This window comes from Aquarana catesbeiana, linkage group LG12 (genome assembly GCF_042186555.1).
Source record: "Aquarana catesbeiana isolate 2022-GZ linkage group LG12, ASM4218655v1, whole genome shotgun sequence".
Classification (NCBI taxonomy): domain Eukaryota; kingdom Metazoa; phylum Chordata; class Amphibia; order Anura; family Ranidae; genus Aquarana; species Aquarana catesbeiana.
Genome location: NC_133335.1, coordinates 237,608,817 through 237,626,190, shown reverse-complemented (window position 1 = coordinate 237,626,190; position 17,374 = coordinate 237,608,817). Strand labels below are relative to the sequence as shown.

At 43.7% G+C, this 17,374-nt stretch overlaps 1 protein-coding gene across 2 annotated transcripts in view; it reads left to right on the top strand.

Moving 5' to 3' along the window:
* The window catches only part of B3GNTL1 (UDP-GlcNAc:betaGal beta-1,3-N-acetylglucosaminyltransferase like 1), a 431,353-nt gene that overhangs the window by 166,941 nt on the left and 247,038 nt on the right, over positions 1–17,374 (top strand). The window contains exon 7 of one of the 2 annotated variants that reach the window (XM_073606957.1): positions 4,005–4,100. The exons of the other annotated variant lie outside the window; for it this stretch is intronic. Within the exon in view, the coding sequence (XP_073463058.1) occupies positions 4,005–4,100 (96 nt within the window). The remainder of the gene's footprint in view (positions 1–4,004; positions 4,101–17,374) is intronic. 2 annotated transcript variants of the gene reach the window in all.

Genomic DNA, 17,374 nt, shown 5'->3' with positions numbered 1-17,374 from the left:
TATGTACCTATATTTGTGACGGGGTCCTTTGGTTGGACACTTATACACTGACTCCAGTCTCTATCACTAGACGGTTTGAGACCAGAAGCAACATGGGCTCATTCACACCAGCAGCAATGCCCAATGCAAAAAGTAGGCGATTTGCTGTACACCAGGGGTCTCCCAACTCCGGCCCGGGGGGCCAGATGCGGCCCTTTATCTGGCCTTTGGGGGACTATCCCTCCCACTAACACCAATAATGGGGCACTATTCCTCCTAGTGATGCCAATGATGGGGCATTGTTTTTGATTTTTTAATAAAGGAATTGTCAAAAACTCATGTAGTGTCTTCACTTTTCACACTTTTTTTTGGTGAATGGGTAGGCCATACTCATTCACATGGGGGGGGGGGGGAGATTGGGATCTGGAGGCCTCCTGATAAGTCCCCCGCCCGCAGACCCGCACAACCACAGCCCAGGGTTGTGGGGAAGAGGTCCTTGTCCTTGTCAACATGGGGACAAGGTGCTTTGGGGTGGGCAGAGCCCCCCTGCCCTAAAGCACCCCCCGTGTTGAGGGTATGTGGTCTGGTATGGTTCAGGGGGGGGGCACTTGCTCGTCCCCCCCTTTCCTGGGCTGCATGATCAGATAAGGGTCTGGTAATATTGGGGGGTACCCCACACCATTTTTTTTTTTTTTACATTGGGTTCCCTTTTAAATCCATACCAGACCCGAAGGTATGTTTATTTATTTTTTTCTGAATTTTCTATTTCCGACATTCTTTTCTCTTTACATTTAAGTTCTCAGTGGGGAAGCCCGTTGACAGCTGATGAGTCATCGGTTGCTAAGGACATGGCGTCCGGCTTCCAGACCTGCTCCCTAACAACCAGCTATTCTTCATGGAATTCGAATCAGTAGATAATTTTTCGACCGATAGGAATTGGAATCGTTGCGAAAATTTTGAATCCGTTAGAAAACGTTTAAACGAAATGAAATGAAGCTAAATTCATTACTATTTCATTCAGAGATTCAGATACATCTGAATCTCCAAATAACCAAAAATTTGTCTTAATTTACATTTGGACGGAAACGAATTGCACACGTCTAGTTGTGCATAGTAACCAATCCGCTTATGAGTTTTATTGTCAAGGTTTAATTGAATGCCTGTACTATGCAACAGTTTAAGTAAATTTCTCCCTTATGCCCCGTACACACGGTCAGATTTTCTGATGGAAAATGTTTGATGGGAGCTTTTTGCCGGAAATTCCGACTGTGTGTAGGCTCCATCGGACATATTTTCGTCACACAAAATTTGAGATCTGGATCTCAAATTTTCCAGACAACAAAATCCGTTGTCGTAAATGCCGATCGCGTGTACACTATTCCGACGCACAAAGTTCCACACATGCTCGGAAGCAAGCAGAAGAGCCGCACTGGCTATTGAACTTCATTTCTCTCGGCTCGTTGTACGTGTTGTACGTCACCGCGTTCTTGGCGATCGGAATTTCCGTCAAGATTTGTGTGACCGTGTGTATGCAAGACAAGTTTGAGCCAACATGCGTCGGAAAAAAATCCATGGATTTAGTTGTCCGATCAATGTCCGATCGTGTGTACGGGGCATAAGTGTGCTGAACAGAAAGTAGGAGGAGTTGCCTCGTTGGGCAGTGTGTTCGGAATGCTCATGTTTTATGCACAGATTGGCACACACACTGTGTAGTGTGAATGAGCCCCTTTATGTCATTAACACTGGCCAGGTCTTCATTTTGTATTCAAGTCGAAATGTATTTCCTTGAAATGTGTTCACTCTCTGTGATTGGATACTCTCCGTCCTAACAGCTCCAATCTGCGGTATATTTATGTAACGGCTCATCTTACCTTGCCTCCAAAACATTGTCTAATGGGAGGTAATTAGTCTCTAAGACGAGGACCACTTCTGTGGCTGAATTGCGCGCTCTGATCCCCTCCCCGGGGTAAACTCGCACACCCGCGTCAGCGTTTTAAATATTATTGCAACACTTTTGTAATTTCCCGTGTGTCATGAGGCTGACTTCGTTTTGTGTAGAAATGTATTTTTGAGTGTTGCCGTGTTGATGGCAGTGATGTAACTATAATAAAAACAGAACAAAAAAAAAAATGATTCAAAAACTGAACTCCAGGATTAGTAAATATTCTCTAAATCTATTCATCATGTATCTTCTTCTTGGATCTCGGTGAGCTTCGTGTATTTCTTCCAGATCTGTGCAGTGAATAGGAATAGCTCCTCATTGTTGGTGTCAGTGGGAGAAATAGTGCCCCATCATTGGTATCAGTGGGAGGAATAGTGTCCCATCATTGGTATCAGTGGGAGGAATAGTGTCCCATCATTGGTATCAGTGGGAGGAATAGTGCCCCATCATTGGTGTCAGTGGGAGGAATAGTGTCCCATCATTGGTGTCAGTGGGAGGAATAGTGTCCCATCATTGGTGTCAGTGGGAGGAATAGTGTCCCATCATTGGTGTCAGTGGGAGGAATAGTGTCCCATCATTGGTGTCAGTGGGAGGAATAGTGCCCCATCATTGGTGTCAGTGGGAGGAATAGTGTCCCATCATTGGTGTCAGTGGGAGAACTAGTGCCTCATTGTTGGTGTCAGTGGGAGGAATAGTGCTCCAAGGTCTAGATAAAGACAAGCAAATGTCCACGTTCATCCCACGAGTCACAGTTTGGAGACCACTGCTTTAGAGGAATTTCCTCTCACTTCCTGTTTTGGCTGTAGGAAAGGAAGTAAGAGAGAAACCTCCCGAATGGGACACAAATAAAAAAATAAATAAATAAACCTTACAGGGATTATAACCCTCCCTTACTCCATCCAAAATGAAAAAAAAAAGTTTTACTTTCAGTTCTACTTTAACCTCTTCCCGCTCGTGTTATAGCCAAAAGATGGCTACAGCGTGGGGCCTAAATTGCCGGGAGGGCATTCCTGTGGTGAGCATCCAGCATGCTCTGTGACCAGCGAGTCCTTGTGATTTGGCTCATCACAGATCGGAGTAAGGGCCTGATCCCGTCCCTTTACCATGTGATCAGCTGTCAGCCAATGACAGATGATCACGTGATGTAAACAGAAGCCGGTAATCGGCTTATTTTTTCCTCGTGCTGACAGCGTGAGGTGAAAAAAAAAAGGCAGATTACCAGCTTGTGCAAACGGGACATTGGTCCCGAAAACGGGGAGAGCCACGAGTGCCACCTACCATTGTTCACCAGTGCCACTTACCAGTGCACATCAGTACTGCTCAGCAGTGCCCACCAGTGCCACCTATCAGTGCCCACCAGTGCCACCTATCAGTGCCCACCAGTGCTGCCAATCTGTGCCCATCAGTGCCTCATCATTAGTACCACATAGCAGTGTAGCCTATCAGTGTCGCCTACCAGTGCCTATTAGTGCCCATCAGTGTCACCTATCAGTGCAGCCTCATCAATGCCTCCTTATTAGTGCCCACCAATGCCCGCCTCATCAGTGCCTCATCATTAGTGCCACCTATCAGTGCTGCCCATAAGTGTCACCTACCAGTGCCCATCAGTGCCACCTATCAGTGCTGCCTCATCTGTGCCCACCAGTGAAGGGCAAAAATTACCTGTTTGCAAAATTTTATAACACACTATGAAAAAAAAAAAATTTCTTCCAAATTTTTCGCCTTTTTTTTGTTTATTTAGAAAAAAATAAAAACCCAGCAGTGATTAAATCCCACCAAAACAAGGCTTTATTTGTGTGAAAAAAATGATAAGAATTTCATATGTGTACAGTGTTGCATGACGGCGCAATTGTCATTCAAAGTGTGACAGCGCTGAAAGCTCAAAATTTGGACTGGGCAGGAAGGGGGTAAAAGTGCCCAGTAAGGAAGTAGTTAAAATACTTAAAAAAACAGTGGCAAATGTTTAAAATTTTTTTTAACTAAAGGTGGGCTTTAGATGAAACAAAATAAAGTTCTTGTGTTTTTTTTTATTTTCATTTTTTTTTTTATATATATATCTTTTTATTGTCTTTTTTTTATAAAGATCATTGGATGCCGGGTGAGGCGGGAGCCAGAGGAGGCGACAGAACGATACACCCGATGGATCAACAGCCTGACTCCGGAGCAGCTTCTGACACAGGTGAGGAGTTTGAATGCGTTTCATTGTCCTTCGGGCTGACGGAACCTCGTCTGAGCGTCAGCTCTGTAGCCCGGGCCATGAGCACGCGCCTTAGAGTGATGCAAAGCCAAGTTCATGAGTAGATCCTCTGCTTCCTCTGAGCTCACACCCAGCCACATCTCTATTGCAAAACTGTCAGATCAAAAATAGCTCATCACTTCGCATGTTTCGTGCGTTTCCTCTGTGGAGAGAGACGTTCCGGCTTTTTTGCGTAACTCGCCACGTGGTGTTTTTTTTTTTTTTTTTTTGTTCTTTTTACCAGCTGCATGTGATTCATTTTCAAATGGCACAATAGGAAAATCGATGATCTCTTGTACAATAACTATTTTGGTTGATTATGGATCCTACTTTTTTTAATTAACCACTTGACCTCCAGAAGATTTACCCCCCCCCCCCGTCCCCCGTCCCCTTCCATACCAGGCCATTTTTTAGATTTTTTTATGCGATACCGCACTGCCCCCACCTCTGTAGTTTTCTGCAGGGAGCCTGTGTAGGGGGTGGAGCCTTGCTGAAAATTCCAAGCAATGTTTTCAGCCTTGCCAAGTGTACTTCTGTGAACTTCAGAACATCCACCTCTCTGTTACGAAGGATGGGGAGATGTTCTGTAGTCCGAACACACTTCTGCCCCGTACACACGATCGGATTTTCCGACGGAAAATGTGTGATAGGACCTTGTTGTCGGAAATTCCGACCGTGTGTGTGGGCTACATCACACATTTTCCATCGGATTTTCCGACACGCAAAGTTTGAGAGCAGGCTATAAAATTTTCCGACAACAAAATCCGTTGTCGGAAATTCCGATCGTGTGTACACAAATCCGACGGACAAAGTGCCACGCATGCTCAGAATAAATAAAGAGATGAAAGCTATTGGCCACTGCCCTGTTTATAGTCCCGACGTACGTGTTTTACATCACCGCGTTTAGAACGATCGGATTTTCCGACAACTTTGTGTGACCGTGTGTATGCAAGACAAGTTTGAGCCAACATCCGTCGGAAAAAATCCTAGGATTTTGTTATCGGAATGTCCGAACAAAGTCCGACCGTGTGTACGCCCTATTCCTGTTAGACGTGTGCACCGCAGAAAAATGTGTTCGTTTTTCATTTGATTCTTTTTTTTTTTTGTTTTGTTTTGTTTTTCCGTTTTTCGGGTCATTAGTTATGATCACAAATCGAAAATTCAAAAATTAGAAAGCAAATTTGAAAGAATAACTAACTATTAAATTGTTGGTATTGGGATTTCCTTTCAAACTTGGCTGTTAGTGAACGTATTACGAATTTATCCGAAATAACAAATGCCGCATCCAAACACATGAAAAGGAACGAATAAATAATAAATTATAATAATATATACAATAATATAAATAATAAATTATAATAATATATACAATAATATAAATAATAAATTATAATAATATATACAATAATATAAATAATAAATTATAATAATATATACAAAAATATAAATAATAAATTATAATAATATATACAATAATATAAATAATAAATTATAATAATATATACAATAATATAAATAATAATATATACAATAATATAAATAATAAATTATAATAATATATACAATAATATAAATAATAAATTTTATATATATCTATCTATAGATATCTAAGATTTTAACACAAAGTCTAAAAAAATAAGCCCGGTCCTTAAGTGGTTAAGCTTGTGACTGGTAATATTTCTTGACTGTGTAAGTACATAAAACTCTCCTTTTAGATGTTCTGCGCCCGACGTGTAATTTATGTGCATTTTTCTTCGGCGCGCTCGTAAAACAGATTATTTTCTGCCTTTTCTGTACTGAATTCTCTTACAAATTTGTCATCGTTTTCCACCAAAGTCATTGTAAACCCGGAACATGCAACCCTACCTATCGCTAACAGGCCGCTGCAATCCCCGTTTGAAGGGCGCCCGGATTAAGTGCTCCAGGTTATGGACAGGTGCGTTTTTTTTTTTTTTTTTTCTTTTTGGCGCTCCGGCTCCGGGCCTTTGAAGCTGCTTGCTTGTAAGTCTTAAACTGAGCGGGGAAAGGACCTGAGCCATGTGTTCCCGTCACTCTGCAAGAAGAATGTTTAATAGGACCGATCGGCCCATTAAGACACTGAGGATTGATTGAAGTGACGGAACGTCAGGAGATTTTGGGATGGAAGGAAGACAAACGATGTCGGATTTTTTTTTTTTTTTTCCTTTATCCGGTCAGTCTTGGATTAATAGTGGAGCCCTTATGCCGGGGTTACCTCATCCCCAATGTATGTATGTGCCGGATGAAAATGGAGCCATATGAGAAACCTATAGAAGTGCACTGTCATTTAACCCCTTCAATATCGGGCACTTTCACCCCCTCTTCCTGTCCAGATCAATTTTCAGCGTTGTCACACTTTGAATGACAATTGCGCGGTCATGCAACGCTGTACCCAAACAACATTTTTATCATTTTTTGGAGACAGATACAGCTTTGTTTTGGTGGTATTTAATCACCACCGGGGTTTTTTATTTTTTGCTAAACAAATGAAAAAAGAGCGAAAATTTTGGAAAACAAAACATTTTTTTCTTAGTTTCTGTTATAAAATTTTGTAAATTAAATAATTTTTCTCCTTTACTGATGGACACAGGCGAGAAGGCACTGATAAGGCAGCACTGATAGGTGGCACTGATGGGCAGCGTTTAATTTATGGGCACTGACACGCAGTAATGATGGGCATTCACAGGTAGCACTGATGGGTGGCACTGATGAGGAGGCACTAATATGCAGCACTGATAGGCGGCACTGATGGGCAGCATTTAATTTATGGGCACTGATACGCAGTAATGATTGGCATTCATAGGCAGCACTGATGGGTGGCACTGATGGGCATTGATGAGGAGGCACTAATATGCAGCACTGATGGGTGGCACTGATGGGCAGCATTTAATTTATGGGCACTGATACGCAGTAATGATGGGCATTCATAGGTAGCACTGATGGGTGGCACTGATGGGTGGCACTGATGAGGAGGCACTAATATGCAGCACTGATAGGCGGCACTGATGGGCAGCATTTAAGGGCTGATTGAGGGATATGCCCTCTATAAAGGTGGCGTAGTATTGTTAGATGTCCTGCCGCTCCGTGAAGACGTCATTGGACGAAACGTGCCTAGAGTGGGGCAGGGACGCTGACAATATCGCGTGTAAGTGATCAGAGCCCGTGTTGTGTGATGCGACCAGAGCATGACGACTGTTTGAGCTGAGTGTGTCATCCTTAGTGCCGGGGCGCGGGTGCTCGGAGCATCATTTCTTCTTCTTTCTCCTCATGCATTGGATATCCAATGGCGAGATGTGTCTCTGATTGAGTAACACAGCGAAGCAATTTTTTGGAGTATTTTCTGGAGCTTTTCGGAGGGTTCACAATCCCAGCAGCAAATAGAGCGGGTGAGTCTCCTCAATGAGAAAAAAAAAGCAGTATTAACCCCAAAAGCAAACATTTTATTATATTGCAGCTTACCAATTCTTAGATGTGAGGACCACATTCATAAATAAAGTAAAGGGAATGCACTTCCTTTTTTTCCTACAAATAGGTATAGTATTATATAGTATTGCTAAATTTGCATTGCCCTCGGACCAAACTCTTACAGGACCTTTTTTTATGGTCCACAGCAGAATCGGATCGCATGGGTGTTCACACCCATGCGATTCGATTACTGTCCGAGTTTGCAGATCACACTGCGATATGCGAACTGATTTGGGGGTGTTGTTAACTTTTAGGCCCAGTTCACACTTGTGCGATGCCGAACATCGCACAGGCATCGCATGTTATTCGCAGCGAACTGCCGTTCACATTACATGCGATGTCTGTGCGGTGCGATATCAGCTGTACAGATAGTATGGCTGATATCGCACCGCATTAATGCAAACACACACAGGACCCTTTTTTCTGTTCAGACCAGAATCAGATCGCATGTGTGTTCACATATATGCGATCCGATTCATGTCCGGACTGTCAGTTCGCAGTGCGATATGCAAGCTGAACTGGGGGTGTCGTTAACAATGTATTGACACTCCCCAGCGATTCGCATATGGCAGTGTGAACAGACATGCGAGTCGGTGCGATGCGGGAACCCGCAGTGGATTCGCAGTGTTCTTGCATCGCACCAGTTTATCAATTTTTATGTTTATCTATAATGAAATATATTTTATTTTAATTTATTAATAAATATTTATACTTGTATACTTTATTAAAAAAAATTTTTTAATGATTATAAATGTATTTTGCATTTATATGAATGGTGTATAGCTGCATTACATATGTGCATTACATTCATTTACTATACACCATTCACATTTAAATAGGGACATGTATGATCTTTAAATATTGATAAAAACAATGTTTTTTTTATAATTAGGTTAATGTATATTGTGTAGGGGGAATTTATCTTTATTATTTTATTAATATGTTGGGGAATAATGTGTGCTGATTTGTGTTACACTTTTGTATTTTATGGTTCCTCATACTGTAATCCCGATATATCACACGAGATTACAGTGAGAGGAGCCGTTCTCAGGAGTTCCCGGCGTTTGTAGATCGCTCCTCAACTCAACCTGAGAAGCGATCTACACACCTTCATAAACAGGCACTCAGGAGGAGAGCGATCTCCTCTGAGAATGCCTGAGAACTGAAAAGCGGTATTTTACCGCACTTTCATAAAAGGACACCATAGAGCTTTCTTTCTTTTGGTGGTATTTTATCGCCTTTTCAGATTTTATTTTTTGCGCTATAAACAAAATTTTGAAGAAAAAAAACCAAACAATGTTTGTTACTTTCTGCTATAAAACATATCCCATAAAAAATGTAAACAATCAAATTTCTTCATTGATTGAGGCCAATATGTATTCTGCTACATTATTTTGGTAGAAAAAAATCCCAATGAGCGCATATTGATTGGTTTGCGCAAAAGTTATAGCTTCTACAAACTATGGGATATTATTATTTTTTTTCACAAGTAATGGCAGCGATCAGCGACCATCGCTGGACTGCGATATTGCGGCAGGCAAATCGGACACTGACTGACACTTTTTATGGGAACCAGTGACACTAATACAGTGATCAGTGCTAACAATAAGCACTGTCACTGTACCATCAGGGGCGATCAAAGGGTTAACTGTATGCCTAGCTGGTGTTTTAGTTTAGTGGGGGAGGTGCTTTTACAGGAACACAGGATCCATGCCTTCCTTACTGACAGAACGGCGATCTGCCTTGTTTACATAGACCGCTGTTCTGCCTGTGTAATGAATGATCAGCGGGTGCCGATGGACATAAGGTTCGTGGGACGTTCTGATCGGCTCCTGCTGCGTAGAGTCACAGCGGGCGTGAGCCCCCAGCAGAGTGCACTCGCGCCAGCTACCCAGAAGTGCAGGATCACGTGTAGTTAGGAAAACTGCTATAGAGCGGTCGGGAAGTGGTTTAGGAGGGGATTGTGATTAAGGTGGGGGGGCTGAGGACTGTGATGTAAAGGGGGACAGTGATGTAAAAGGGGGACTCTGATGTAAAAGGGGGACTCTGATGTAAAAGGGGGACTGTGATGTAAAAGGGGGACTCTGATGTAAAAGGGGGACTGTGATGTAAAAGGGGGACTGTGATGTAAAAGGGGGACTGTGATGTAAAAGGGGGACTGTGATGTAAAAGGGGGACTGTGATGTAAAAGGGGGACTGTGATGTAAAAGGGGGACTGTGATGTAAAAGGGGGACTGTGATGTAAAAGGGGGACTGTGATGTAATAGGGGGACTGTGATGTAATAGGGGGACTCTGATGTAAATTAGGGACTGTGATGTAAATTAGGGACTGTGATGTAAATTAGGGACTGTGATGTAAATTAGGTACTGTGATGTAAAGGAGGACTGTGATGTAAATTAGGGACTGTGATGTAAAGGAAGGGGTTGTGATGTGAAGGGGGGAGGGGCTGAGGACTGTGATATACAGGGGGGACAGTGATATAAAAGGGGGACTGTGATGTAAAAGGGGGACTGTGATGTAAAAGGGGGACTGTGATGTAAAAGGGGGACTGTGATGTAATTGGGGGACTGTGATGTAATTTAGGGACTGTGATGTAAATGGGGGACTGTGATGTAAATGGGGACGGTGATGTACAGGGGGGGGGCGGTGATGTACAGGGGGGGCGGTGATGTACAGGGGGGGCGGTGATGTACAGGGGGGACGGTGATGTACAGGGGGGACGGTGATGTACAGGGGGGACGGTGATGTACAGGGGGGGCGGTGATGTACAGGGGGGGCGGTGAGATGTACAGGGGGGGGCGGTGAGATTGTACAGGGGGGCGGTGAGATGTACAGGGGGGCGGTGAGATGTACAGGGGGGGCGGTGAGATGTACAGGGGGGGCGGTGATGTACAGGGGGGACGGTGATGTACAGGGGGGGCGGTGATGTACAGGGGGGGCGGTGATGTACAGGGGGGGCGGTGATGTACAGGGGGGGCGGTGAGATGTACAGGGGGGGCGGTGAGATGTACAGGGGGGGCGGTGAGATGTACAGGGGGGGGCGGTGATGTACAGGGGGGACGGTTATGTAAATGGGAGACTGTGATGTAAATGAGGGCTTCACACTGGGGTGGTGCGGGTGATATCGGTAAAGCGCCGCTAGTTTTGGTGGTGCTTTACCGCTGTTATAGTGGCACTTTTCAGCCGCTAGCAGGGCGCTTTTAGCCGCTATTGGCCGAAGAGAGGGTTAATAGCGCCCGTGTTGTGGCGCTGCCGAAGCACTTTGCAGGTGCTTTGGCAGCGGTGGCCGTTCATTTCAGTGGGCAGGGGCGATGGAGGGGTGGTGTATACAGCGCTCCCGCACCGCCCCAAAGACGCTGCTTACAGGACTTTTTGTCCGTCCCGCAAGAGCCCCGCCCCAGTGTGAGGGGACTCGGGCTTTCACATTGGGGTGGCTTGAGAGGCGATTTTCAGACGCTTTACAGGCGCTATTGTTAGCGCTAAAGGGGTCTTAGAGTGCAAACGTGAGATTTGGACCTCGGCCAGAAGAAAGTTTTACAAACCGGATCGCATTGAATTTTAGTTCTATAGAAGTAGATGGTGTTGGTGGCTCTGCACTTCCCCCGGTGATGAGTGAGCGCTGTGCGGCCATCTGATGGGTCTTATACAAGTGAATGAAGTATTTCGCTCTGTAAGAATAGGAAGCACTCGGGATTTCCTGTGACTGTTACTGGAATTTACAGCATCAGAATCAAAACAAACTTTCACTACGCCACCCCCCCCCACCCCCACCCCCACCCCCACCCCCACCGGAGGAGGCTGATCCAATATACAATACAGAAAACATGGTGATCATTTACAAGGGGTAGATCTGTAATCTCTTCATATTATGAGAAAACCAGTTGCATTTATTATATTATTCTTTATACTTGGAATTTATTAATATGGTCCTGATGTTAATTTTGCAGAAGTCTGCCTGAATAAATTCCTGATATGCCACTATATACAGAAAGTATATATTTCAGAAAAGCCCTTTATCAATAAATAGCTGTCCCCAAGCTCCAGTCCAGTGACTTTGCCAAGGCTGAGATGATGTCATCAGTCTGCTGCAGGCAGGAGGAAGCGTGTCTTCAGTCTCCCCCCCCTCCCCCGTCCTGTCCCCTTCTCTTTGGAGAATATTCTCCATCTATCTGATATCTAGCCGGAATATTTCAGGATATCCTGTTATTTGACGGGTTACATCGTTCTTTACAGGAATATATCTCTATTATGGGTCTGGACTTTGTCTTTGCCACATTTGTGGCTGGTGTATTTACTACTATATACTAGGAATGCGCATGACTGATTTTGGTCTTACAGTTGGCCTATAGTTCCCCCCCCCCCCCTTTTTACCCACTGGGTTCACTACTGACAACATGTTATGCACCGTGTTGGTGGATATTTTTGAAGTTCTTGCTCCTTGAATGTCTGTCTAGTCCTGTGGCGTCCCCCCTATACCTTTTGGATACACCAGCACCTACCCAGTATCTGTCCTGAGGAAGCTAATATTTAGCGAAACGTGTCGACGAGCAAGTGTGAAGGCGTCATTGGTTCAAATTTTTTCCTGCTTAATATATTATTACCATCATTTTCAACCAGATCCGACCTTCATAACTGCTTTATTGGGTAACTGGTAACTCTGTCCATATAGGGTGTTGATTGTATGTTTTCTATGTTTTTTAATCATGTTGTAATAAAATTTATAATTTTTCAATAAGGTTTCCTCTCATATGAGCCCATAAAGTCCACCTATTTTTTGGGTTTCTCAATCCTTGTATATATATTTTGGATATTGGCATGGTGAGGGTCCTCCCTTCCTCTCCACAGCCCCCCTCCCTCATTTTTTTGTTTTTTTCTCCTACTTCCCCCTACTTTTTTCTGGAGCGTGGTAAAAGGCATCAACAATGCACTGGAACACACATATCCTTATTAAAGATTAAGAAAAAAGAGGGGGGAAAAATGCACTGGACTGCATCAAGGCAGCGGCAAACAAACAACCCAACCCCCCCGGCCCCACTCTAGGTAGGTTGGTCAGCAGGCAGCGGCTCCTCTGTCCTCTCCTCCTCTTCTACATCATAGTGGCTTCCGCCGTGCATCTCCTTCCTCCTCTTCCTCGGTCGTCCAATAGGATCGCCTATCCTTTCAGCCAATTGGGTGATGGGCCTGTCCTGACCTCAAGCCAATAGAACACCTTTGGGATGAATTAGAGTGGAGCCTGCAGGCCAGGCCTTCTCCTCCAACATCAGTGCCTGACCTCACAAATGCGCTTCTGGAAGAATGGTCAAACCTTCCCATAGACACACTCCTAAACCTTGTGGACGGCCTTCCTAGAAGAGTTGAAGCTGTTATAGCTGCAAAGGGTGGGCCAACTCAATATTGAACCCTACGGACTAAGACTGGGATGTCATTAAAGTTCATGTGCGTGTAAAGGCAGGCGTCCCAATAATTTTGGCAATATAGTGTATGTTTCTTGGAAGGACATGTAATGTAGAATTTGGATCTTGACAACTTCCCGGGTGTCAGCGCCGCATGCTAATTCGCCATCACAGCTGTAACCAGACTGATCTCCTGTCACCTCCTTTTTTTTTTTTTTTTTCTTTTTTTTTTTTTGTCCTTAAATTATAATAGTATTTTATTACACCAAACTGGCAAAGATTTAATCGGTACAAACTGCCCACTTTATCGTTGTTGGCTATTTTTGTTTTTGAGCAGTAAAAACCTGACGGGTTCTAAACCCTCCCCATTCTTTTAAAAAAAGGTTCAGGCTGGACAGACGCTCCTATTTACCTTCTAAAAGATAACTTTATAAAAAAAAGATAGATAATTCTTTATCGTGGGAAACTTTTTGAATGACACATATTAGAACGTATCCCTTCCAACGATGTTCTATGGAAGGACATGTAATGCTGGGACTGGGATGCCCTTAATGTTCATGTGCGTGTAAAGCCAGGCGTCCCAATACTTTTGGCAATATAGTGTATGTTCCTTGGAAGGACATGCCGATCACCATCACAGGCTGATCTCCTGGTGCCTGTTTTTTTTTTTTTGCCCTTAAATTATAATAGTATATTATATATTATATTTTATTATTATTATTATTATTATTATTATTATTATTATTATTATATTATATTATAATTCCGCACTGGCGAGGGTATAATCAGTGCCCACTTTATTGCTGTCCTGCAAACTGGTTCATCGACTTTTTCCTCTCACACTTCTTGCTGCCCAAAGTTGTAGGTTTCTCTCGTTATCTTCGTCCCGGGCTCCCGGGGGGGGGGGGGGGGGTTTAGAAGAGGTCTCCTCGGACGGGCATGGTGCCAGCGCTGAGCCGGAGGAGATTTTGGCAAAAACAATCTCTGCTTAGCCTGGAGCCATGCCAGCGGTGAGCAGTTTTAACCACTGCCGTGCTAACAGGCCGGCGCTTCGGTGCGATGGAATCTGCAGCGGGCTCGTCAATCAGCGCTCAGATTAATATGCGGATATTCGGGAGGGGGGGGGGGGGGCTTTGGCCCCCCTTTTTAACGTGTGGATAATTGGCTCTATTTTCCTGCCGGATCCATTAGTCACTCGGGAAACAATTGTTTTTTTTTTGTTTTTTTTTTCTGACGTTAAATATTATTGAATGGTGCAAGTGTTTTAATTTTTTTTTTTAAGGGTTCCATTTTGGTGAGTCACAAAACCACAAAGATTCACATAATTTTTAGGCAACGTTACAAAGGGTTTGAGCTTTACTGGGGAAAAAGTCGATTAAAATGTAGGAGCCACTTCATCCCGCCTGACACTTTTTAAAGTATTATATAGTTTTATTATGATAACATTTGCAAAAAGTCTTTTTTTTTTTTTTTTTTTTTTTTTTTTTCAACAGTTAAGGATGGCTGAGAAGTTCTCTTTAAATAGGGGTTGTCCAGAGACAGATGAAGACCCCCTCTGGCAATGACCAATCTTATATATAAAACATGAAGACGAGGGCTGGAGGCTACAGATCTATCTGCCTCACTGCCTAAAGTGGGGTTCCACCCAAAAAAACAAAAATACCTGAAAAATTCTAAAAAACAAAAACAAAAAAACATTTGGATATTTTTATTTTTTTTTTACTTACCTCTAAATGCCTGTTGCTAGGGGGTCCCTCGTAGTCTGCCTCTTCCTTTGCCTGGGCTGGTGACATCACTTCCCCCTCGGCACAGGAAGGGCTCAGCTCTGCTCCCTCCCTCCTGTCAATCATCTGGGACCCATTACAGGTCCCAGGTGATTGAGCGGCCAATCACGGCGCGCGTCGCCGCTCGCACATGCGCAGTGGGTGCCAGACTGTGAAGCCACAGCCCGGCGCCCACAGTTGAAATGCCGGCGCCGACGAGCGGGGCTTCGATCCCCCACATCGCTGGACCCAGGGACAGGTAAGTGTCCAATTAAAAGTCAGCAGCTGCAGTATTTGTAGCTGCTGACTTTTAATTTTTTTTTTTTTTTTAATGGACCCCCTGGGTGGAACTCCTCTTTAACCACTTGCTGATCAGGCCTTTTCTGGAACATTTTGTTTACAAGTTTAAATTGATATTTTTTCAAATATCCAAATATTTTATATTTCTTTTTGATTAGCAAAGACCCTAGAGAAAAAAAATGGCAATCGTTGCAAAATTTTATGTCACGCTGTATTTGCGCAATTCAAATGCAATTTCTTTTGGAAAAAATACACTTTAATGAATTAAAAAAAATAAAAAAATAAAAAAACACAAAAGCTACCTAATTTTTTATTTTTTTTGTATACTGTGAAAGATGATTTTTTTTACGCCAAGTAAATTGATACCTAACATGTCATACTTTAAAATTGCGCTCGCTCATGGAATGGCCACAAACTTCGGTACTTAAAAATCTCCATAGGCGATGCTTTTTTTTTTTTTTTTTTTGTTTGTTTTTTTGTAAATTACTTTTTATTAAGATTTATAGTACAGGCATACAACATTAAGCTGCATATTGCAGCAACAAACAACCAGGTCACATTAAGTTGTAACCAATCTTCCAAAAGCAACCCCCCCACAACATGGTCAACGTTTGCCCAGACATATAGCAGATATATAGTCCGCTGAGTCAAGGACGCCCCCGTCAACCAGAGGAGATGATGCATGCAGGACTTTTTTTCAGGGGGAACTTGGTGGAACTCAGTTCCACCACCTCTGGCTCAGACCCTTTGGTGCCTGCTCATCACAATCACTTGTAAACACAGAAGTCTGGTTTCTGTGTTTACAAGTGAAAGCTCTGCACTCTGTATGTAGTGCAATCCTGGTATTTAATGCCCCTTTAAGACCCTCCTGCTGTTTTCGTGAAATTTGACTGAACACACCCACTATTGGAGGGTGTGTGTAGGGGGAGGGGTTTTGTGGGCCCGTGGTTACGTTCCAGCACCTACTTTTTGAGAAAAAAAAGTCCTGGATGCATGTATTACATTTCTAAACCCCCCACCCTCCACCTCATCGGGAGAAGTAAGGACCATAATACCTTCAGTAAATTATAACTTTATAATGTATTCACTTCACAATCACCAACCACCTCAGGAACTCAATCCTCCTGCTTATGAATCTATGACAAGGACCACCTGCCAAGTTGCCTATGGGTCTAATCTGAAACCGTGTCTGTGGATGCCATCCAGCCTCCCCACACCTTGTCAAATTTGGCCCAGACCCCCCTTACTCAAATAGGTTGCCTTGTAAAAAGTGACTACCTTGTTGACCAGGAACTTCCAAGAAGCCAAAGTTGGGGCAGTAGATCTCTTCCATGACAGGCTAATCAGTTTTTTGGCGTAGAACAGCGGGAGGGTGATAAGAGTTTGTATAGCCCTAGTGGTGGCCAAGGACTCAACAGGCATACATCAACCGTAAGGGGGACTGAAAGGGATGTGACCCACCGGATACACTTTGCTATGTCTTGCCAGTAGGGCTTGATATGTGGACAGTCCCCAAAAATGTGCATGAAGTTTGCAAGGGGTGCAGAACACCTCCAACTTAGAGAGTGGTGGCTCCCAAACATCCTAGCTAACCTAGCCGGAGTAAGATAGATTCTATGCAGAAATTTATACAGGATCAGGTGATCTCTAGTAGAAACTAGACATTGAAATGGGCCCCCCCAAATATCGTCCCAATCGCCTCTATCCAAAACTAGGAGCCACTGCCTCCTAGGCCAGCCTGCAAGTCCCTGTCAACAGGACTGTTTTGGGAAAAAGGTCTTTGTACAAACTGGAGACTGGTTTAGACAAGGAATCACTGCGTGTCAGTAGTTCTAGGTCATTAGGTTCAAGGTCAAGATGGTCTCTGCCAAATTAAGAGCAAAAAGCATGTCGTAGTTGAATATATCTAAAGAAGTGCGAGTTTGGTAGGCCATAGCGCTCTTTCAGGCCATCGAAGGTCATCACAGAGCCATTCAATATCATGTGGTGTAAGGTCTTAATGCCATATTTAGTCCAGACTACCGTGCCTGTGTTATTAAAAAAATACATTAGGTATGGATTTCTCCATAAAGGTAGATTAGGAGAAAATTTGCCAGGCCTAGAAGGTCTAAACCCTTGGGCCACGGACCATGCCTTAATAACTGAGCTCATGGAAGAGATGAGTGAGCATGGAGCCTTCGATCCTTTATACCAAGAGGGACAGCGCCTCATATGATCCCAAACAGGCAGCTTCCAGGGATACCAAGGCATCATCTGTGGGGGTAGTTAGCCAGCGGT